The 24,447-nt window shown below is 39.6% G+C and overlaps 1 protein-coding gene and 1 long non-coding RNA gene across 3 annotated transcripts in view; one reads left to right on the top strand and one right to left on the bottom strand.

Annotated features, from left to right (window-relative positions):
• Window positions 1–19,793, bottom strand: part of LOC309831965 — a 54,403-nt gene extending 34,610 nt beyond the window's left edge. The window contains exon 1 of the long non-coding RNA XR_014297649.1: window positions 19,682–19,793. This is a non-coding gene — a long non-coding RNA (uncharacterized lncRNA). The remainder of the gene's footprint in view (window positions 1–19,681) is intronic.
• A 338-nt stretch (window positions 19,794–20,131) lies between these two features.
• The window catches only part of REV3L (REV3 like, DNA directed polymerase zeta catalytic subunit), a 186,488-nt gene continuing 182,172 nt past the window's right edge, over window positions 20,132–24,447 (top strand). For both annotated transcript variants that reach the window (XM_082669081.1, XM_082669080.1), the window contains exon 1: window positions 20,132–20,429. In XM_082669081.1, coding sequence (XP_082525207.1) covers window positions 20,291–20,429 — 139 coding nt within the window. In that variant the 5' untranslated portion in view covers window positions 20,132–20,290. The remainder of the gene's footprint in view (window positions 20,430–24,447) is intronic.

Here is a 24,447-nt window from a genome sequence, read left to right as displayed (position 1 = left end):
AGTGAAGTTGTGGCACATCATGCTGTGGGACCTTCAGTGGACTCATCACAAAGGATGTTTGATTTTCTTTGTATATATGGGTACTGGCATTACTACCTCTGGAAAATGAGGCTAGCTAGCATTGGGGGCCTGCTGTCAAGTCACTCACAAGCATACACGTTCTCTAGAGAGGAGGTAAGACTGGAGCCTATAATAGCTGCCAGGATAAGAGCCTGGGAGTGTAGGAATGTAAGGTCAATTTAGAAGAATGAGAGTATAGGTTGGCATGACAAAACCGTGCTTTCATTTGTCATTCCCAGATACTCTAAAAGGTTAATAATACTTGTAAGTTCACTATATACATTATTCCAACAACCTGACTTATTTGCAGTTTAGTACCTATGTTTATACTCCAATTTCATGTTTTACTAGTCAGGAATCTTTTCCTGTTGTCTTAGGCATATCTCAGCCAGTGAAAATAATTTCCCCCCATGTCAGAAACTTACTCAAAGAATAAAATAACCAGAAGCCTGCTTTTAAAAAAGTCTGTAAAATGAAAACTTTGGATACAACAGAGTATTTGTGAAGGTGTTTTTTTTTTAAATAAAAAGTCCTTAAAAAAAAAAAGGATAAAAACAAACTCCACTGGCAGAGGAAACAGTAAATCATTTCAGAATGGAATGTACAGAGTGCACTCCCATCCCCACACTCCTACTGTCCTCTCTGAGTTCCTGCTACTTTTGTTGAAGACGCATCATGGATGTGAATCTTCACTATAGTCTTCTGACTCTGCTCCCGTATCTCCCATACTTAGTGGAAGGGAAGATGGGTGGTGCTGTTCCCTAGGACTTCAAATGCTTCAAAGGAAGCATTTTCTCACTGAAATGATGTTAAAAATGGTGTTTGGGTTCCCTTAACTGTGAATTAGATAAATTACTGAGAGCTAGCCTGAAAAGCTAATAGCCATTTCAAGATTGTTTCTATGAGAAACACATTTGTAGGTCCAAAAATTGGCTAATGACCAACAAACATTTGAAATACAATCTGTTATAGATTGGGAAATGACTGAATATTTTTAAAAAATTGATTTATACAACTTCTTTCAAGTGTGCAGTAAGCCACAAGCATTTCTTGAGTCCCTGAACATGTTGCATTAACAAATGTAGTGCAGTACCTGTACTAACATATCACTTAAAGTTCAGACATAACTTGGGGGTTTGTCATACTATTTGCTCTACTTTTGTGTATGTTTGACATTTTCATAATAAAAATAACATTTATTTGAAATTCTTTCAAATAAAAATACTGCATTTCATTAAAAAAAACCCTTTCAAACATAAATTTCAAAATTCCTCAGGGGATCAACCTAGGGCAAAATTGGAAGGCAATATAAGAACACCTAATAAGAAGTAAAAACTTGAATTTTGAATTGCATCCATAATATAGACAGCAAATCAGCTATCAAAATGTTGAAAACATTTGAAATAATGGACCTATTTTAAAGCCTCCAAAATCTCCTATCAATGTTGTTTATAATTAAGAATCTTTCAAATGCCTAAGTAAAAAAAACAAAACATTGCAACTGATGTAAAAAAGGAAAATGGAATTCATCTTTCAGTATATTTATCTCTTTAAGATGTAGCTTGATAAAAGTATGCTAGACTTCCTAAAATATAATTTTATTAAATTCAGAGTTAAAACATTTACTCTTTAGATATCTACAGCCAACTAATAAATTTCCTATAACATCTTTCATATATTTTATAAACAAAATATTTTAAAAACCTACAATGTCATGATGTAAAAGAGAGCAATAATTATAATAGACAAAATAATAAATGAAATATGATATGCCTTCTGCTATGTACCTATGAGTTATACCAAATAATCATTACAACAGATGTCCTTAGAGAACAAAGGAGAATGAGAAAGTATAAAGGTAGAGGAAGGCATGGAAGATATTTTCTGTTATCATCTACTGTGTGGTCTTTCACTGCACTATTTTTTAAACAAAAAAAGGTTTCCGGCAGGGCAAGCCCCACTTCAAATGTCCCCTTACCCTCCTGACTAGAGAATAATGTGTTTGTGTAGTATATGATTTCATCAGACAAGGCTGTGAACACATGTGATTTATTCAATGATCCTATTCTGCTTCCTTTTAAAGATAAAGAATGCATTTAAGTCGACTGTGTATGAGACTGTGGTCATTCCTTAGAAGGCTCCATTCAAACAGAGAATAACATTACCTTATTTTAAAACATTAAGAGTGTAGCCATGTCTTTGGTCTTCATTTTCTTTCCAGGCAATATCAATGAATACTTTATTTTAAAAGAGAAAAATATAAAACACAAGTAATTACTTTGAAATTGTTTTAATTTTCTTTGTATAAGCAAAACAGCCCTGTAAAACATTCACTTTTCAAAAATCTTTATATATAAACAACAGTGTAGGATGGAAGAAACAACTAAAAACAACACAGCCACCCACACAACAGCTCCTAACAGTAGGTCCCGTCAGGGTGCAGCTCTCATGAAAACAAGCTGCTCACATTCCCAGAACCACAATCCCCAGGGAGGAATCTTGTCCTCTTTAACTTGCTGGGTGGTAGAGCCCAGAGGAATTACTCAAACTATGAAAATCCCAAAGCATGGTCACCTAGGGGGAAATGAGGAGACATATGACTTGAGCATGATAATTATTTTCTTGTAGTAACAGTAAAGAAAACAACCTTAAGTGGTAAAGGCTGCATGAGTTCCAACTTCAACAGGTAGCTAACTGTGTATGTATTTTCCAGACACAGCATTTGTTAGCTAAGGCAGAACACACAATGTATACTTGCCACTGTCTTTCAAGTAATATTCTCTAAAGTATTCACATTTATTGATTATACATATATGTAAGTGGTATTTAAAATAATAAAACATAGTAAACACCAGACATACTGTTCTAGGTACTTCATATAGTTTATTTCACTTAATCCTCACAGTAACCCTATGAGGTAAGAACAATTATTATTCATGTTTTACCAAAAAAAAAAAAAAATCTAAGTCATACAGAAATTTAATGATTTGACCAAGATCACATAACTAGAATGCAAAACTAGGTACCTTGTCTCCAGAGCTCTTGCTTTAAATTTAGCTCCAGTTCTGTCTCATGAAATTGGATTTTTAACCCCACTATCACAGAACTATTCTTCCAAGACTATAAATTCTGTTTCTTCTCTGTGAACTTCCACCTCTTCCAATGAAAATGCATAATTGTTCATCTTCTGCCTCCCAACTCACCTTCTGGTTTCACCTGCTTCCGTGTACAATCTGGACCCCTAGTCATTTCAACTATGCCCTCCTCCCCAACTCCTCCCCAGGCCTCTCCTACACAGTCAAACCAAGGTGGTTGCCTGCACCAGCTGTTTCTGTTCCTACCACTGCTTCCCAGCAGTCAAGCATTACTGCTGATCCAAGTATTAATGGTATTAATGGTCCCAATTCTCCACCCCTGTGTGAACTCATGCCCTTTGCCATGTCACTTTGCAGCTTCTCTAAAAGGTGAATTCTATTTCCCACCCCCTTGAATCTGGGCTTGGTCACACAACCTGCTCTGTCCAATATGAGGCAGAGGCAGAAGTGCCAGTGTGTCAGTTTGGAGTCTAGGCCTCAAGAAGCCTTGTATGTTTCTGCTTGCCCTCTTAAAACTCTTCTTCCAGACAAGAAGAAAACAAAAACATCTGAAAAAAACAAAAACACTAATTCGAAAAGATACATGTACCCCAATGTTCACAGCAGCATTATTTACAATTGCCAAGATATGGGAGCAACCTAAGTGTCCATCAACAAATGAATGGATAAAGAAGATGTGGTATATACATCCAATGGAATACTACTCAGCCATAAAAAAGAATGAAATTTTTCCATCTGAAGCAACATGGATGGACTTTAGCATTATGCCAAATGAAATGTCAGAGAAAGACAGATACTGTATATCACTTATATGTGGAATCTAAAAAATACAACAAACTAGTGAATATAGTTTAAAAAAAAGCAGACTGACAGATATAGAGAACTAGTGGTTACCAGTGGGGAGAGGGAAGGGGGAGGGGCAATATAGGGGTTGGGGATTAAGAGGTACAAACTATTATGTATAAAATAAGCTACAAGAATATACTGTACAACACAGAGAATATAGCCAATATTGTATAATAACTATAAATGGAGTATAGCCTTTAAAAAATGTGAATCACTATATTGTTCACCTGTAACTTACATATAATATTGTACACCAACTATACTTCAATTAAAAAAATGCTGCAGTGAAAAAAAACCCAAAACCAAACTCTTCTTCCATCTCCATGAGAAAGGCATGCTCAGGGCAAGCCAAAGAGTCCCAGGAGGATGACAGATATGTGAAACAGAACCCAGCCCAGAGGAAAACCCACATTAGGCTTTCAGATATATGAGAAAGCCCAGCTGAGATCAGCCAACCTTCAGACACTTGAGCTATAATAATAATTACTGTCTCAAGCCATTGTGTTTTAGAGTGTTTATTATGCAGTAAAAACTGAGACATCTATGTCAACTTTCTTTCTTGCACTCCCAACCTACTGCAAAAAAGTATCCTTTGTTTTTTTCTTGCCTTTGTTCTCTCACCACTTATTTTCATTATCTGTACCAATTCTCTCTTAATTGACACCAAAAACCTCTAATGCTCAGTCCTATCGCTTGGCTCTCTCATCCACCTGACACCTCTGTTAAATTTGCCCTTCCTTGATTGTACGGCACTAGTCTCAATTTCTTCGATTATTTCATGTACTTCAGGGGCTTATCTTCTCTTCCACTCTTCTGGGAGGTTATTCATTCCCCCTAACAGCAACTGTCATTCATTTGACTCACACATCTTTATCTCCACCCCCTATCTCCCTTCTAAGCTCTAGTTCAATTGGTTCTCAAACTATAGTTTGCATTAGAATCACCCAGAGGCCTTACTGATATTCAGATTGCTCAGGCCCCACTCCTCAAGTTTCATATTCAGTTAGTCTGGGGCGGGGCCTGAGAACTTACATTTCTAACAAGTTCTCGGGTAATGCTGATGCATCACTTTGAGAACCACTATTCGAGTTTCATATTTCTAACAGTCTCCACCTGGTTATCCACAGGTGCCTCAAAAATCACATACAGTGTCAATTAGAGGTTTTTTATTGTAAGCCCTAGGAACCAACTTGGGCTAACTAAAGCAAAACAAGAATTTATCAGGGAGTTCACAGAATCAATGTGAAGGCTGGTAAACCATGTTCCAAATAAGAAAGGAACAGGAAAAGAGACTGCTTGGCAGTAGGAGCCTTACCTCTAAGTCTGCAGAAGTAAACAAGTGTTTCTTGTGTTCTTGAGTCCCTCTGTTCAAGATCAATTCCAAGTGAGAGTCCTTTACCCACCCCCGAGTTGTACCAGGGCAGTGATAGAAAGGATTATGGTGGAAGTAGCCACTAAGGACTCCTCTTCTTTCATACTGTCTTAGTTCAGACCCTCATAATCAAGCAGGTAGATTACTACAACAACCTCTTAACTGGTTTTCTTGTTCCTAATCTAACCTCAATTCATTCTCCTCATCATCTTCAGTTATCTCTTTAAAACATGTCATTTTCTGCTTTGCCTTGTATGGTGTCGTGTTCCTGTCTTGTTTTAAGTAATAAATTGCTTTTCTTTATGTGCAGGTGGTTGGGATACTTTTGCCTTAGCAGACTGATAAAATGGAAAAGTAGTTTTAGAAGGTAGAGAATACATCCTATTATAAAATGAAGATCGATCTAATTAACCTAGTAACCGGGAAACGATCAGAAGTGGTCCCAAAGTTTTGCATAGAGACCCCTCTAGGAGCCTTTAAGAGATCAGTATCTCGCTAGACTAAAAACTTCCTCATCTAAAGGACCCAGTCCTCATTGTATCACCAGCACCAGCTCATAACAGGCACTTAAGAAGTCGTCTCCAGGGCTTCCCTGGTGGCGCAGTGGTTGAGAGTCCGCCTGCCAATGCGGGATACGGGTTCGTGCCCCGGTCCGGGAGGATCCCACATGCCGAGGAGCGGCTGGGCCCGTGAGCCATGGCCGCTGGGCCTGCGCGACCGGAGCCTGTGCTCCGCAACGGGAGGGGCCGCAACAGTGAGAGGCCCGCGTACCGCAAAAAAAAAAAAAAAAAAAAAAAAGAAATTGTCTCCAGGCCCTCCTTACTTTAGATTACTGTCTGTATTAGCCTCCTGATTCCCTGGTTTGCAGTGTCTACCTGCCTGTCTCCTCACTACCAAATCCTTCCTGTATAGCACTGCTAAATCAAGCCAATCATCATTTCCTGCTCAAAACTTTCTGACTCCCCAAAACATACGTGCCAACTCTAAACTCCTCAGTATTCAAACCCTTCCATAATCTGGTTCCAACCAACTTTTCTAGGCTTTCTTCCACTCCTTACATATACTGTCAACCAGTCTAGACGAATAAAATTTCTTTAACCTTTTCTGCTCTTGTTGATTTGGTTCCACTTTTTGGAATGTGTTTGTTGCATGTGTCTATCCTACCCTACCTCCAAAGTCTAGTTAAACACCTGTCAGTGTTCCTAATCTTTTTTTTTTTTTTTTTTTTTTTTTTTTGCGGTACGCGGGCCTCTCATTGCTGTGGCCTCTCCCATTGCGGAGCACAGGCTCCAGACGCGCAGGCTCAGCGGCCATGGCTCACGGGCCCAGCCGCTCCGCGGCATGTGGGATCTTCCTGGACCGGGGCACGAACCCGTGTCCCCTGCATCGGCAGGCGGACTCTCAACCACTGCGCCACCAGGGAAGCCCTTCCTAATCTTTTTTAATCCATGAATCACATCCCAGGTTCTTTTGGTCATGTCTTCTTGTACCCCATACCCCTTAATTCCAGCTTAAGGATTTTCTATTCGAAGATTTTTAAAATTAATGTTTTGTTTGTATAAATACTTCATAAGAGTTGAACACATACTATCTTAAACTATCATTATATACTTGTATTATTTGTTTTACCAGATTTTAAGAGCATTAAGCTTTCTGTTACTAATTAATTTTCTGTATTTCCCAGAAATTACTCTAGTGCCTTACACATAGTAGTGATGAGTACAATCTGTTGAACAAATGAAAAAATGTTTATAATATAGGGCTAGTGTTTGAAGTTGATCCCCTTTAGATAGCAGCCAATGGCTGTGCCGGGAATTTCTGAACTGCTGGAATCAGGGGGTATAAATCTTGGTAGCTTGGAACTAGAAGGTGAGTCTAAACCAAAGATGATCAGGTTGTAGTCAAATGCCAGGAGGCCAGACACATGCATCAAGTAAAAAGATCCAAAGGTCAAACCTGAGATGAAATATAGAGCAAAGGGTATGGAATCAGGCAAAGACGCAGTAGAAGCAACAACAGTTTAAAACAGGTTGATGGGGATCTGGGATAGTGGACTTCATCGCACTTACCAAATCAAAATGAGTGGTTTGTTGGTAAAATGGAGTTGCCTAAGAATCAGAAGTTGGGCTGGCAGCTATTTATCATTTCTAGCAAAGAAACACATACATGGAAATAAATTTATGATAGCAAACATAGTAAAATATAAACAGGCCTGCGTTGAGGGGTAGATTTAATTTGAGCTCCATTTTCTTGCTTCTGCCCTGTCATCTCAATTTATTTCACACCTTTGCACAAGTTCACATCCGAGTTCTAATGTATTTTTTGATTCCTTTATATTATGGATAAAGAAAAACATTTTAAGAGATATAGTATCATAGTACTCAATACCAAATAGAAAAATTCAGAAAAAAATTTTTGCTATAGTTTTTAGACTTTTAATCTACCAATCAGTAAAGCTGCAATAAGAAAACTATACCTAATAACCATTGATTTTCCTACATTGACTGTTCACGGACTGGAAAATTCCAAGAATATTTCACAAAGGTTTAAAAAAATTTAATGTAAATTAAAAAAATCCTAATTATAAGAAATGCATATTTTATTATTGAGAGCTCTGAAGAATTTAATTCCTACAACCTACCTTGCCCTATAAACCATTTGTTTTGTTTGCCTGTCAGTGAGGTTGGCGTGAGGAGCAAAAACGCAGTGTTTCCTTGTACTAATTAGCAGCAAGCATTGTGGCAAAAACAAACGTCCACATGAAAAGCACAGCAAAATTCACTTTAAATCCTACTGTAAATATGCAAAAGTCCTCTGCATGAAGTCCTCTACAAAAGTCATCTGCATTTATTTTTATTGTAAAATAAGTTTTATTTTGAATTAAATGCTGAATGAAGTATGCTTTTAAAACCTATGTTATTCTTCCTGATATTACTGAGAGAAGGATAAACTCCCATATTAATTTCTTTAAAATTTAATATTTGGCAAGCAACATAGAAGAGCAGGAAGATCACTTACCAAGGAGCTACGTTACCTGGGTCCCACTTACACTTGGGGTCTTAGGCAAGTTATTTATTCTAAGTCTCAATTTCCTCATAATAAAATCTAAAGACTTGAATTAGTTCAGTGGTTCTTGCAAGGAAGATGCTTTGGAACTGCCTGTGGATATTTCTGACTTGGTAGATGTGAGAAGGGAGGGCCTGGGTAACTGTGACTTTATAATATTTCATAAGTGATTCTAATGCATATTACTGCCTAAGAACCAATGGTCTAAATAATTTCTTGGGTCATTTGCGATTCTACAACTCTACTTTTTACATCCAATCAATGGACTTTTAACAGCTCCTAGCTTTCATCATTATTCTCTTCTTAATAAGTGTATTTTAGGAAATAGAGAAGCTGTAATTATTATTATTAATAATAATTTATTCTAAATTATGAATAATAGCTTACAGTTACTGAGTGCTTACCAGTTCTAAGATATTAACTCATTTAAAATATGTAATTTAATCCTCACAATCACACTGTGAGGTAGGAACTAGTATTATTATCTGTATATTACAGATGGGAAAACTGAGGTACAGAAAGTAATTTGCCCAAAATCACAGAGCAGGTAACTAGGGAAATTGGGCCGGAGAGCCTGAACTCTTAACCAGTATGCTACGCTGCCATTCAATAAATGAACTATACGTACAAACATATCCAGCCCTGTTCCCCATACACATAGCACTGCTTTCCCTGCTACTTTTGGGGGAAAAAAAGGGTGTGTTTTTAGAAATTTGTGGGATCAGAAATGATGGAAAGGGGAAGCTGGGAAAGGCAAGAATGAAATGACTTAAGTGAGCTAAGCCTAAGACCCCTGTCCTGAGTGACAACAACTAGAGACTTGGATTCACAAAGGCCTCTAAAAAGGGTAATTACGTGTAGGAATGATTTCCCTTCCGTTATCATTTCATTCCATAATGTTTAAGACATGTTCTTTTTGACTGATCAAATATTAATTTTAAAAACATTAGAAATTTACCTTATTGGATGGACTAGACCCAAAACCATAAAGTAAAACAGGAAAGTAAGTACAAAAGCCAAGTTAGAGAGTCAGAGAGGGTAATAATTGAAATGATCCAGCCTAATACTAATTTTTGGTATACAAAGAATTTATAACACTATACCTTGGCTTATTAAGTATGAGATTCAGATGGTAGAGACTAATACATTATAAGGATAACCTTCTCTTCCCAACAGTATAGATAAAGAATAATCTAGCTGAGGTTGGTGGTCCTGAATTTACAGTGTTAAATGCCAATCTGCATAGCAGTTATTTTTTCTGTCTGGGTGCACTCAGCAATCTGGGAGCAGACGCCCAGTTAGAGCTGTTGTTTTGTCAGGTAAGTGATATCAGGGCAACAGGGCAAAGGAGATGTGGTTCCTGGCAAGAGAGTGGTAATTTAAAATAGAACGCAGCAGGAGATGAAAGAAGTGAAGGCAGGAGAAGGCTGATAGGGAGAAAGAAGAGAAGTCTATGGACTGGAGGTCCCAAGTCAGAGAAACCTGAGAAGGGTGAGAGGCTGCAGCAGAGTGAGGAAGAGTACTGGAAATGAGATGTTAGGGAACTGAGAATGGCTGTACTGGGAGTAACTGAGTGACAGAGCTAGGATGAAAGTTCTGGCCAGACAAAGTCAAGTCTGCATTTATGAGGTTAGAGGTGAAACAGATTGGGTGTATGACAAATCCAGGATGTGGCAATAGAAGCGAGTGGGTGAAGATCACATCCAGGAACTCTGAGGCTGGTGCTGGGTGAGCTGTCTACTTGGGTGATGAATTCACTCAGGATGACGGGAGGAACGCAGGTAAAGAGGAGGACGTAAGCCACATGTCATAGTCATTAATAAATTAAGTCTTGCAAGCCTCTGAATATGCTTAGTACAGGGGACTGGGTATTCGGAAAAAGGTATGCTTCCCCCTTATCTATGAGTTTTCTTAAGACTAATCTTTGCTCTACTTTTTAGATTTAGCAAGAACCTCTGCTTCACATTTTCATCTTAAGGAGAGGTCTTCTCTGCTAAAGTCGAATGGAAAATGAAATTACCTGCTAATTCAGGCAAGAAAAATCTCAGCTCCCTACTCTCATAAATTTGTGAAAATAAATTGTTTAAAAACAAATTACAACTCAGTTGCCCTAGTTCTGGTTTGAAAACATCTGGTGAGACCACTGGGTACAGTTTCCCACTACTCTTTTTTTTTTTTTCTTTAGGTATAAAAACACACATACAAAGGTTTCTTATAATCTTGAAAGAACAGGGTGGCAATGCTATTTACTGACAGGCTGACCTTTACACAAAGAACCCCAACCTTCAACAAGCTGAAATTACTGTTACAGATGCCTTCAGAATATTGTCTTCTTCAGAAAGCATCATGTTTTGTCCAAGTCATACAGAAGTGGCTATATTATGGACACCATTTGGTCACCAAATGGTGCAAGGCAGAGGGCAGGGGAAAATTATTTCTGCAGTACCAACTATAAGTCTGATACTGTACAAGGAAAAATAGGAAATGTCAAATATGATTCCTAATGTCAAGAAACTTACAATTTACTTGTCAGTTACATAATACTTTAGCCCAGAGCTATGTCTTACATTTTTTTGAATCACTCACAGCATCTAACACAGGACTTTATAGATATCAACAAGAAGTTAATAAAGTTAAAACAGCAATACAAAATGTTTAGAATTAAGTAATAAAATACATGTTTAATATAAATGACCAAAACAGTTGAGCTTGTGTCATGGCAATCTATGAAAAATCTTGCTCCTATTCTAATTTTATATTTTTATTTTGAACATGTACTGACACAGGAAGGTCCCTATTCCTACTCATTGAAATCTTCAGGGAAGAAAAGAGCCAGGTCAGCTTTCCTTAGAGGAAGGAATTGGAGGTCAGGCTTATCCTGCACTAGGGCATCAAAAGTAACTGAGTCCTTACCCGCAACCTTTCTCAGATAGTCAAGGAAACCAGCCTTGAGCAATAGCTCTTCTAAGCATGCAAAACTATAGGTCAAGCTGTTATTGAAACCCTTTCCCTCTTGGGTTCTTTGATTTTACATTATATTGTTATCCTTCCATTCACTTATCAAAAAATTATTGAGCACCTACTATATATCAGTGATGTATTCCTATTATTTCTGATTCCTTCACTACCTCTTCATTTTTCTACCCTACCACTCACACTTTCTCAGTCCTCAGGTCTATTCTTTTATATCATCTATCTATCTACCTACCTATCTAGTCCTTCAGAAAGTGTACCAGTTCTCTGAGGTTCCCAGCCTTTAGGCTGATATCTCCCAACTTACATATCCAACATAAAAGATGGAAGGTCTTTTTTTTTTATACAAACTATTATTTTATTTATTTATTTTTAAATTTTTATTGGAGTATAGTTGCTTTACAATGTTGTGTTAGTTTCTACTGCACAGCAAAGTGAATCAGCTGTACATATACATATATCCCCTCTTTTTTGGATTTCCTTCCCATTTAGGTCACAAGATGGAAGGTCTTAAACGTCCTGCTACTACAGCTACACCTCACTGATCATTCCTTCTGAGTATTTCCTGCTGGCATCTCTTCCTCTAGGGAAGTACTAGGTTCTGAAATTTTTTCAACACTTTTAGTTTGTCTTTTCACTCTGTACTCTATCCTTACACAATTTCATCTCCCTCTCCGTCAATCGCTAAGCTTAAGAATGAATTTATTTCTATTCTCGCTCTTTCCATGCTTTAGGTCTTCATCAAGCCTGTTGCCCTTACTTTTATCCGGGTAACTCCTCTTCCTCTTTATTTAAATATTAGCTTAAAGTCATATTCTTCAAGAAAGTCTTTATTCTTCTCTCTAGGCTAAGTTGGACAGCTCTGCCATGTGACTTTATGTCACCCTGTCCTTTTCTTTTGAAGTATTTGTCATCTCAAATGATCTGTTTAATGGCTGTCTTGTCCACTAGACCAGGGGTCAGTAAACAATAGTCCGTGGATCAAACCCAGTCCCCCCGCCTGTTTTTTAAGTAAAGTTTTATTGGAACCCAGACACTCTTTCCTGTATGTATTGTTGATGATTGCTTTTGTGTTTCAATGGCAAAGTTGAGTAGTTGGGAGAGAGACCATATGGCCTGATAAGCCTACAATTTATCTGTCCCTTTACAGGAAATTTGCCAAACCCTGCACTAGACTATTAGCATGAAGGCTGAAATCATGCCTGTCATTCTCACTTCTATATTCCCAGCACCTAGCATAATACCTGGTACATAAGTATTTTTGGACTAATTGTATTTCAGCCTCAAGCTTTAACCCATCTTGTCAGTGATATGAATGAGATCACATTAACTGGCCTGTGTTTATAGAAGCATTATAATCACTGCTTATCCAGATAATGATTGCAGTATTCTAGTCCAAGGCGGGTACAGAAATTAATCAAATAAAACACAAATGAATGGACTATTGCAACCACAGGTAAGTGCTCTGGAGAAAAAGAAACACAGTACAATTCGAGTGTGTAACAGAGAACCATAATCAAATATATAGCTTGGGAAGGCTTCCCTGGGGAAGTGACCTTTGACCTGAAATTTATTTTTTATTTTTTAAAGATCTCTCTTTTTAAAAAATAAATAAATAATTATTTATTTATTTTATTTTTGGCTGCATTGGGCCTTTGTGGCATGTGGGATCTTTCTGCTGTGGCGCATGGGCTTCTCTCTAGTTGTGGCACCCGGGCTCCAGAGCGTGTGGGCTCTGTAGTTTCAGCACGCGGGCTCTCTAGTTGAGGTGCGTGGGCTCAGTAGTTGTGGTGCATGGGCTTAGTTTCCCCAAGGCATGTGGGATCTTAGTTCCCCAACCAGGGATCAAACCCACGTTCCCTGCATTGGAAGGCAGATTCTTTACCACTGGACCACCAGGGAAGTCCCGACCTGAAATTTAAAGAATGAACTAACTGTGCAAAAAGAGGTGGAGAGAGGAAGAGCAAACCAGGCAGAAAGAATATCACATACAATTCTCTCTTCTTTGGAGAGAAAGAACATGGCATGTACTTGAAACTGATGTTCTTGTCAAATAATGAACAATAAAGTAAATTCCTTCAAAGTTAAGAGTAGGATCCAAAATGGAGCTAATCGGTGGGATATTTATAACTGTAAAATTTGAAACATTGTGTTATTGGCCGACAGTAGGAAAATGGAAAACTCTTGTATGTCCATGGCACAGCATATTATGTATCCATTAGAATAATTTATACGAAAAATTCTAATTTGCATGAGAAATGTTTCTGCTACAATGTAAAGTGAAAAAAAACGGGATTATTTCCACTGTGTAATATACTTATAGAAAAATTTTCTAGGAAAAAAGGGGCTAAAATGTTAATCATGACTGCCTTTGGGTGGGATTGAATGTCCTATATTTTCTTTATGGTTTTCCATAATTTCTTTCCTATGCATTTCAAACCTTTAAGATTGGAAAAATACATTTTATTGAGAAAATAAGGAAATATAAGTGTTGGTCTGTGACCTACACATCTGACAGTAAATAGTCTTTCCTGGTCCCTGGAGGGATGTAAAATTAGGATCAAAACCCAGGGGAGCTCACTGTCAATAACAAAAATTATTAGTGGACGTTTTCCTGGAATGTGATTTAAGCTGTGAATATGTAAGTGCAGTGGGGACTTTGGGGCCAGGGAAAACCAGCCTGAGATATGCTGCTCTACAGACACACTGCTTCTGAGATTTTGAATCCTGATTATTTAAACTGAGAACTTAATCTAATCTTACTCTATGTGTGTTTGGTTTCTTCCTGCCTAGTCATGATCCATCAGAAATGCCCCAATATCAGGTCTGGACATGTAATTTAAATGAGGGTCCTGGAAAGCTCAATCAACAATTCTAATATTACTCTATTCTGAAAGCTTCTTTTTTGTTTCTCAAACATCATCTTTAATTTATAGGCTCAATGGTCTCTCCCTTAAAACTATTACTGCTAATTTATGGAAGTGGAAGAGTTGAGAGCTGTTTTTTCAAAGTGTTGCTTCTCCCTGTAACTGAGTAGATTAATTGGTTAAAAAGATAAGAACAGAGAGAAATTCAGCTCTCACCACAATGATTAATTTGACTTTCCTTTAATTTCTTTTAAAAAGAGACATAAAATCCCATTCTTTTAGTCAAAAAATATTTTATCATTCAGGCAATACATATTTATGTGTCTACCTTATACCCAGACAGCTGCTATGAATAAATTGGGGGAAACCTGCACGAAGTCTTTTGAGAGTGAGGAGAGCTGATGGCAATTGCCTCCAGAGTTTGCCATACTTAATTAGGTCTTCCAAATCCCTTCTGGGAGGAAATGAGTTTCTTTACCATCATGGTTTCATAGAGGTCAGACACTGTATGAAGGACTGGGTAAAAATTTCCCTTAGAAAAGATCAACTACCATTTATATGCATGTGACACCTAAAACCCACTGATCCCCTTTAAACTTTCATCCCAAATGTTTGTTTCATCACCAAGGTAGGTGGTATTATTTTTCTGACAATGGAAAAAAGGTCACCATAATTCTGCTCTCCCAGGTATGAGAATTTTGAAATCTTTTTAACTCAACTCTGTATTTTGCTCTGCTTGAGAATCCATAGCAAAAATTGCACATGACCTTTCCAGGATCTGCAATGATCATGGTTTCTAGCTGCAGACAGTGGAGTCCACTAAAGGAGTTCAGTAGAGAGAAGTAACTCCTCTTTGGGGGGCACTTAGAAATGTATGAGGGTATTTTTATCACAGTGGCATGTAGTGCCCAGGGGCCAGGGATGTTAAATATCCTGCACAATAAAGAATTGTTTCATCCAAAATATCAGGAGAAGCCCCCTTGAGAAACACTGAGCTCAGGGTCAACTTCATGGCATGCAAACTGTGCAGTCATACAGGGCCCTCTGCTTGCTTTAATGGTCTGCAGTTACCATTCTGAAAATCTTAATACTTTTATGTTTGAATGTCTGTTTTATAAAAGAAGTGGTACAATGGATCATACCTGCAAGCAGAGGAGGCAAACTGTTTGTCTTCTTGCTTACTACCCAGTTTGCATACAGTCTGCATAATGCCTCACAAGCACAGGATGCTGGTGAACCTAAGCATACAGGAGCTCTGGGAAAGTGACTACAAGGCAAACATGTTATATCTATGACTGATTTAGTGGAGGCGCTGACAGTTCCAAGAGACTATGCTTTCCATTTCAACCAGAACTTGCTTCAGGTGCAGAAAGAAGATAATGGCATCCTAAGAAATACAAGTGACCAAAGAATTCTATCGTAGCCTTACTTGTGTGTGTTACTTCCCTGTATGACCATTTACACTGAAAATGATGACATAGAAGGAAGGGGAAAGGCAGGGCAACCCATAGTTCCTTTCAGTCCTTCCTTACTCAGGTTGGTAGGATATGTGCGTATCAAGAAGGGAAAGAAAAACAGCTGAGTTAGTTTTGTGCTGCATTTACACTGTTCTGATAAGCAAAAAATACATCCTCGTGGCATGTACAAGCTACGAAATATGAATTGTGTCGTTTTGGTGATTTCATGTATGAGTTAAATGCTCTTATATTTGCATTTATAAATGGCACTGCACAATATAAGAGAAATGGTAAAATTCATTCTAATAATTTAAAATTCTAATTTTTCTTAGAATGACATTAAAAAGCAAATTAAAAAACAGCATGACAGGCTGAGGGAGAGATGACGGAAGAAAGAAAAAGCTTTGTATTTTAGTACGTATAATGGCACTTGTTCCCTGCTTTTTGAACAGGGGCCTTACATTTTTCATTTTGCTCTGGGCTCAACAAATTGTGTAGCTGACTGTGACTGAGCTAGTTTAAGCAGAAAGGGATTAAAGGATGGTATTTAGCTCATAGATCTCTGAGAGAACCAGAGAACCAGGCTTGGATAATACATGGCTAGAAACAACATCCAGGAAAAACCAAACCGGGAAGAACACTCATCCCACATCACATCCGCTATTCTAGCAGAAAGCCATCCTAGCACCACTTGCCAGTCAGCACCTATGACTCTCAAAATGGATGCCAGAACTCCTCCCCAGCTACCCAGAAGAACCAGACACCTCCACCACGGTGTTTGCCAGCAAATCCCATCTCCCTGAGTGCAACTGAGGCATCACGTTGCTCATTTTCAGATCTACGTCTTGAATGGGTGCATCTGATTGCTGGAAACTAGGTTACATGTAGTGAAACGCTGAAGCCAACATATAATTGTTAGCATCTTCTCCAACTAACTCCCCATTCAGTGAAGTCCCTTTGGTAGCTTGGGAGTATTCACACCATGAAAATGGGTCAATGCTACAAATCAGGTTCTTTCCCCTCCTCCAGCCATTGTTAATGATTTACTAGCACACCACTCATCCATGCCAGTATGCTAGTATTTTTTAATTTTCTAGCTTCTAAAGTACAGAAAAGCAAGCTAGAAGGGGGGCTGGATAAGTGTTGAATAAGCCATCTTATAATATCTACCAAAAAATTATGGTATCCATTGCCTTGTTCTAGATTATAAATTGCTAACAGACATTGAACAGTATTGGTACAGAAGGCTGAGCAGGTTTTACTAAAGGCATGACATGATGAGTATAGGTTAATGAACTAGAAGAGATAATAAAATGTCACTTGATATGACTGAAATATATTTCTATGATGCTGGACTATAAACTCTCTAAGGGCAGGAACCATGTCTGTTTTGTTTCTCGCTATATCTCAAATCACCTGGCAAATAGTCACTCAACATTAACAGCAATAACAAAAACAGATGCTTTAAGTTTGTTAAGTATAGAGGTCAATTTCGGCATTTCTCATATTGTATGTAGATAACAGTTCCAAATGATTTTATTGTTTTCAGATGAGTTAAATTTCTGGATGTCAACGTTTATTATGATACTTTCACATACATTATCTCATTTGATTAAGCCTTACAACATCCCTGAAAAGTTAAAACAGGAATTACTATCCATTTCATAGATGAGAAAAAAAAAAAAACCCAAAATAGTTATCTTTCCAAACTCATTTACCTAGTAACTGATGGTTTAATTTTTCATTCTCTGACTCAAAATTCCAGAGCTCTTTCTTACCTCAGGAGAATATAATTATAAAACACATTTGATAATGATTAATTAGGGGAGTACTGTCAGGTTTTCAATTTGAACATTAAGTTAAATTTTATTACATGCAATGGACACAATATCTTAATTTCATGCTGCAAATGTTTTTCTTCAAGAGTGAACATTCTTTCCTTGGAGTTCTAGAAGGATTTGAATGATGGTTGCAACTGCCTTTTCTTAAAGTAAATGAGTTGATTCAAGAGGTAGGAGGAAAGAAACCCTTTTCTAGAAATAGCTAATCTGTGAATCTCATACTTTTACCTTTTTCTAGTTAGGAATAATATAATTTAAATATTATGGATGTACTTTATAATATAGTACAGGGATGCTCGATTTTATATTACTTAAGAATCATGACAGTGGTGGGTGGTCCAGGCCCCATACCCCAAAAATGTGATTTAGTAAGTGCCAAAATATTAAAGAACACACTAGTGCCATGAAATACTGTGAGAATCACTGGTACTGTGCATCTGATATTCAGCTTGTACAAATTATTTTACCAGAAAATGCATTTAGTATGGTAGTCCTATTTTTAAGTCACTTCTATACCTTTCTAAAACTAAAATCAAATTAGATTTTGCCTCTTAAAATATTAAGTAAGGTCCTGTATATTAGTAGAAATCTTGCCACCTATGTTTACAATCATGCTCTCAGGTTGAAAACTGCAAGCTAATTTGCTGTGGTAATCAGTCTCGAATCCCTCGGAACATAAACTCTTATTAGCATTATATGTTATGGGATTTATAGACAGCTTACCAGTGATCTGTTCCTCTGGGCCTTTTGCTTTTCCTACTTTAAGAACCACAATGGTTCCAAATGAGGATCTCTCACACCACTTCAAATATACGGCAACCTACTAACCATTAAAATAACACCTGTATAATGCACGTGTGAAAGAATGATCTCTAATTAGAGTAGATTGAAAACGACTGTCAAAAGTCCTAATTCTGTGGCATATTTCAAACTTGAAACCACGGTTTCTGCCTTCTACTGCTTCAATCTTTTTGATGGGAAGAAACCCTAATGGATTTTTAAGTGAAACTCTCGTTGCACGGATAAGGAAACTGAGGCCCGAAGAAACCAAATTATTTGTCCAAGGTCACGCCCAATATTAGTGACCAAGTCAGACAAAAACCTAACGGTTCCAATATAATGGACAAGCCAGCTGCATCTGTTACTACCCTTTTTTTGCTCTCCGTTTCACAACTGCACCCCTATTTCCCCCTCCCCCCCGTTTTTGGATAAAGTTGTTTTGTCTAACGGTCCCCCCCCCACCTCCTTTTGCTTTTATGCCTTAGGATAGTAAAACCTTACACAAACTGTTAATGAATAACACTGGGAGTCCACACCTGACGTGGTGACTTTCTTGGGCCTTTTCTTCGGCCGAAAATTTCGCCGAAAGGCTCTTAATCCTACGTTCCGCGGGGAAGGGAGGGGAGGAAGGAGAGGAGGGAGGTCACTGGGAACTCACAAGTCCTTACATGTCCAGGCGCGCGCCCGGGACGCAGCCTGTGGGTCCTAGGAGGAAACCAAGGAAGGACATACTAGGGCGAGAGGGGAGGAAAGGGGCGGGAGAAAGACACCGCGGTGGGAAATCCCTGTGCACTGCATCTGCCAAGCCCTGGCAAACCTAAGCAGAGCTGAGTGTGAATAAAACTCATTAAGCGGCCGGGCGCAGACACTGCACAACAGCAGCTGAAGAGGGGGCGCGGTGGCTCGCGCCGCATGTGGGGGAACGAACGGCTGGGCGGCTCTTTTATAGGCCGAAGCCCGCGCTCGCACGTCCCCGCCTCTCGCACCGCCCCTGGGCCACGCGCGAGGCCGCTGCGTTACCTGAGAAGGGCCGGCTGCGTCCGCCGCCCGCCCTCCCGCGAGGCTGCAGCGGCACGAGGGCTGCGCCTCGCCTCCCCGCGGGCGGGTTTTCTTACCTTGTAAAAAGCCGTTTCCGCGGCTGCCCCCGCCTACTCTGCAGAATGTGAAATGGCGGTCGGCGAGGCGAGCGCGATCACTGCGGCTCCGGCCAATCCCGCCTAGCCACCGAAACGGCCCTGAACACTGGCGTCCCCCTCCCGCCAGGCCCTCCGAGCCCATCCATGACATCGGCGTTCCGCCGCCCGCTCCCTCCGCTGCCCCTCACCCAGGTAGCCGTGCCCACCGGCCGAGTCATCGATCCCCCGCGCCCTGTGCCGGCCGAGCTTTCCGGCAGCCTCAGCTCTCGCTGCGTGCCCGGGGGCGGGGGAGAAAACACCTACTCGGCCCCCGCCTGGATGTCCCGCTGGGGCGCCCTCCCGGTTCCCTCCCTTTCCTGCCGCTTCCCCTCCCCCAACTACTCACAGCCCTCTCTTCGCCGCACACACAACCCCCCTTCTTCCCTCCCCCAGTGGTTGCGTCCGTGACATCATCATCATGGCAACAAGAGCTGCAGCCTGGGACGGAGGAGCCCGTGTGATTCCCGGCGGCGGCGGCAGTAGCGGCAGCAGCACCAGCACCGACGAAAGCGCGAGGGCTTCCTTCCTGTCGCCCCTCGCCGGGTGCTCCTGAGGAGGCGGCGGCAGCAGTGCCCACACCGCCCCGCCCGCCGCCGCTGTTCGCCGTGTCTGAGTGTGAGGGGAGGGGACCGAACCGCGGAGAGGAGGGGGCGCCGCCGCCACCGCGGCTGTGGGGCCGCCGCTGCGGAAGGAGCCGCCGCTGCTGCTGCCGCTGCCAGGTCTCTAGTGAAGAGGAGGTAGTGGCGGCGGCGGCGAACATGTTTTCAGTGAGGATAGTGACTGCCGACTACTACATGGCTAACCCACTGCAGGGGCTGGATATCTGCCAATCCCCCCTCACCCAGGCCCCTGTCAAGAAGGTGCCGGTGGTGCGAGTCTTCGGAGCGACCCCGGCAGGTAAGCGGGCGGGAGCGGCGGACGCCCGGGCAGCCCTCCCCGCCGCGCACTCGCGCGCACGCCGCCGGCCTTCTCCGCAGACCGCTGCCGCGTCTTCCCTCCCCTTGGCCCTCCTCGCCTTTCCTCCCGAGCCTGACGAGAGGCGCAAAAATGGGGGTCCGCGCGGGCGTTGCGCGCCGCCCCCCGCATCCCATCTCAGGCGGGGAGGCGGCGGGCGCCGAGTGTTTACACTGCGTGCGGCGGTCGGGAGCCGGGTCCGCACTTGGGGTCGCGGGCGGGCGGAGCGGGCACCACTCTCGCCCCGGAGGACGGGTCAGGTGGCCGCGCCATGTCCTCCGTGAACGGTTGCGCGGGGCCCCGCTCTGAGGTCGGTCGCTGGTGGGACCGCGGACACCCTCTGCGTCTCCCAAGTTCCCCTTGCTGGAAATATTTTTCAGAGGAGTGGGGAAGTGTCAGCTCTGTTGTCAGTCGCGCCTCGTCGCCTCTTCTCACCAGCGCTCTCCTCTGCCCCTTCTGGAGATGCTGTGGGCTGAAGCATGGTGCCTGGGGCCAGATAATCTTTCTTGTTGAAGTGACCATGTGGTTCTGCTGTGAGTGCAGGTCGTAACTCCTTAGAGTTTAAAGTAAAGCCTCAGAGTCTGGGGGACAGGGCTGCGTCCCCAGGTGCCTTGCTTTCAGGGAAATGTGTATCCACGGAAGTAGGAAATGCGTGTTTATGTTGCCCAACGTACAACATCCCACTTAATAGCGTGAATTTCATAGGAACCACATCTAAGTCCAGCAACGCAAACATTTAAAAAAAAAATGCCCCTGTGCTGGGGTGTAGCATTGCATTTTAAATACACGTACATCTAAGACAAAAACAATTTTGAAGAACCAGTGGGGTGGGAGACAAGCTACGTTCTCAAAAGCTCTTGGGGATTTATGATAATGTAAGTAGGATAGTGGCCAAATTTACAAGGTTTTTAATTGTTTTGCTTTTCTACATGCTTTGAACTGCCTTTGTGAAGTAATGGAGCTGCCTCCTAGAAAGAGATGCTCTTACCTCTAGCTATGTACTGTCCTTTGGGATTTTAGATAGCGTTTCGCACTTGATGCTCCTTGCTCTAATCACCATTCATCTTATTACTGCAGTCCGTTTTCCTGTGGGCTATCAAGATAATAGCACTTTCCCAAACACAAGCACTCTAAGCAGTTATCTTTTAATGTGAATTCTCTTCGTTAAAAATTTCAATGTTGTTAGTGAGATTTGATAGAATGCTTCTTTTTAAAACAGTGAAAAAGATTTTGATGATATGGACTTTTTAAGATGGGGCATTTGGGTGCTGTTAACAATTTGTTGAAAGTGTAACACCTGAAACTTTGGAGGCTGGAGAACAGAGGCAATAAAGAGTTCTGAAGGATAGATTTTCTGCTCTTTTAAATATAGTGGTGCTGTCTTTGTTTCTAATTGGAATTTCAGTGTAATATACTGTTGTGTTTTTTTTCACTTCAGGTGCAGAGAAGGAATAAGATAGGGATGTTGATATAGCTCTGTTCAGCCAGATTTTGAAATTTTAAAGGGACATGCTAATAGGATATACTGTGGCATTGCTGTGTATTACAGTTTGTATGGTTTGGGTTACTTTTCTACACATAGTTTTTTTTTTTCTCTGCACAAGTCATTAAATATGTAACCCTGAGTGATTTGCAAGCTCTGTTTTATAGGAAAGTTTTGTTTGTGGAAAAAAAGTGAATTTCAGAGTGAGCTAGGAGGAATTTTATTATGTGAAAAAATATTCTTTAAAAAAATAAAGAGTATGGTGTACTTTTGTGTTTCTCAATATAAAAAAATATAGAAATGTGAACTAGTCTGTAAAAAGAAATACGTGTTTCTTCCTCTTGGACATCTTACAATAGATTACCAGCATCTCCCCCTCCCACCCCTTAAAAAAAACTGGATTAAAAAATCACTGAAATGTATAATGTAAATCAATATAAAAGTTAGACCTTTTTGTACATACATTGAAAGATATAAAACCTGATACAGAGAAATCCAAACTTCAAGTTGTGAAGGATAATTGAATTGAGTTTGCTATAAATATAGTTCACAAACATAAATTTTTGTGTTTCCTCAAAAGGTGAAAAATTTTGACATCACTGGCATACATTTAGAGTTTACAGCTTTCAGAATCAAGCCAGCATTTTTAGCATGTCAGAAACTCCCAGTAAAATTAATATTAATTGAACATAAATAAAAACTGTACAATTATCTGCTTCTGAATTCTCTCCCCAAAGAAAAGTAGTCCAGTCCACCTAGTAAAATAAATTTTGAAAATAATTAATATAAAAAAGAAGTCAATTTGACGTAGTAAAAGTCTGAATGCTAGAATTTTTAATGAAGACAGATTTATTGTTTGAAAGCACAAACTATATCTACTAATTAGTAAAATTAATGAAAAATTGTAACACATGATAAATCTACGTTAGAGTGTCATAAACTTAAGTCTTTCATACATAGGAAATTTTGGAAGTCCTCAATTCTTTACCTTGGTTTGGAGAAAATATGTTTTTAAACTGAGTTTGCTTTTCAAATGAAGTTGTGAAAAATAACAGCAGAAGAAATTTTCTCCCAAATAAAATGACCATTTCAGATTTATATTATAAATTTTGAACTGATTGGTTTATTACATTTTTACTAGTTCAGTTTTCCTATTATTGCATGAAAAGTGTTTTTCTGCTTTAGAAAACAGTCCAGTTGACTTCTGATTGTCCTGTGTTTTGAGGGCATATTTGAGTAATTTAAGAAATAAATTGTCTTAGGTTTAAGAGCTCTCATATCTTAAGTTGGTGAAATTTGAAAAGGTATTTTAAAAAGTGCTACATTCAAATTTGAATGATAAATCCTGACTAACTGATTTAATCCTTTGGTGGTTGAGGATATTGGTTCCTGAGAGAATCAATTAAATTTTCTATATATAAGTGATGGAATTATTTTTAAAAAACCAAAAACCTCTTCTGCTTTTCTTTTACTCATTTAAAAATGTCTTGAATATTGTTTTGACATACAATGTATTTAGCAATATAACAGTTTTTTGGTAACTTGTTTTAGTGGTGGGAAGCAAGGTTATAAATAACTAAAGTACAGGACAGCGTTTTTTCACTTAGATTTGAATATGGGTATGAGTGCTCTGGGAATTCACTTCAAATAAAATCCTAAGGCTTTATTGTAAGGACCTGACTCAGGTGGATCTGGGAAGCTGCCCAGTTACCACATACTAACTCTTGCTTATTAGTTGCCTGATGTAACTCATTTCATGTTGAGCTTAGACAGCTTTCTCAGTTTTCTCAACATCAATTTAAACAGAATTATCCTTTCAAAAAGCTTCCCTGCTGAGATGCAGAGTAGGAGTAAACAGAAGAGTGTGAGTGAGATGTTCACATAGCAAGTAATTAAACAAAGTAGGACAAACAGACTATAGAGGGAGCTGCTTGACTTTAAGATTACTGTAAGGAACTCTGCCATCTCCCCCCCCTCTAAGTCTTCCTCCAGCTAGTGAAAATTTTAGTAGATTGTTCTAGATGCTATGAAATCAGGTTATTCAACTTAAGAAATTGATAATTCTGAAATGCTGTATAAAGTTATGTAGTTGCATAATCTCACTTTTTGGGTATTTTGGTGGATTATTAAATAAATTTGAGATGAGTACAATTTTGAAAGCTAAAGCATTTATCAACAACTCAGATTATGAATAATTTCTCTAAAAAAAGTCTTGTTCATAGGCTTTTTTTTTAAACCATTTAAAAATATTTTAACATCACATAATGCCTATTTGAAATAAATATTAGAAAGATTTTTCAGGAGCACTACTGAGATTTAGTGATTTACCACAAACAAAATTAGTCAGTTTATTTAGTAGGTATTTGAAGCTTGAGTTGCAAATTTTGTTAGTTTTCTGTATTGTGTTTGACTTAAAATAACCATCAGTTAATCAGAAGCTTATTAAGCAGGAGTCCTCTTAAATCTGTGGACACAGTG

Source organism: Grampus griseus (assembly GCF_964374135.1).
Source record: "Grampus griseus genome assembly, chromosome: 13".
NCBI lineage: Eukaryota > Metazoa > Chordata > Mammalia > Artiodactyla > Delphinidae > Grampus > Grampus griseus.
Note: the sequence above shows the minus strand (reverse complement) of the source record. Positions and strands in the feature narration are given on the sequence as shown.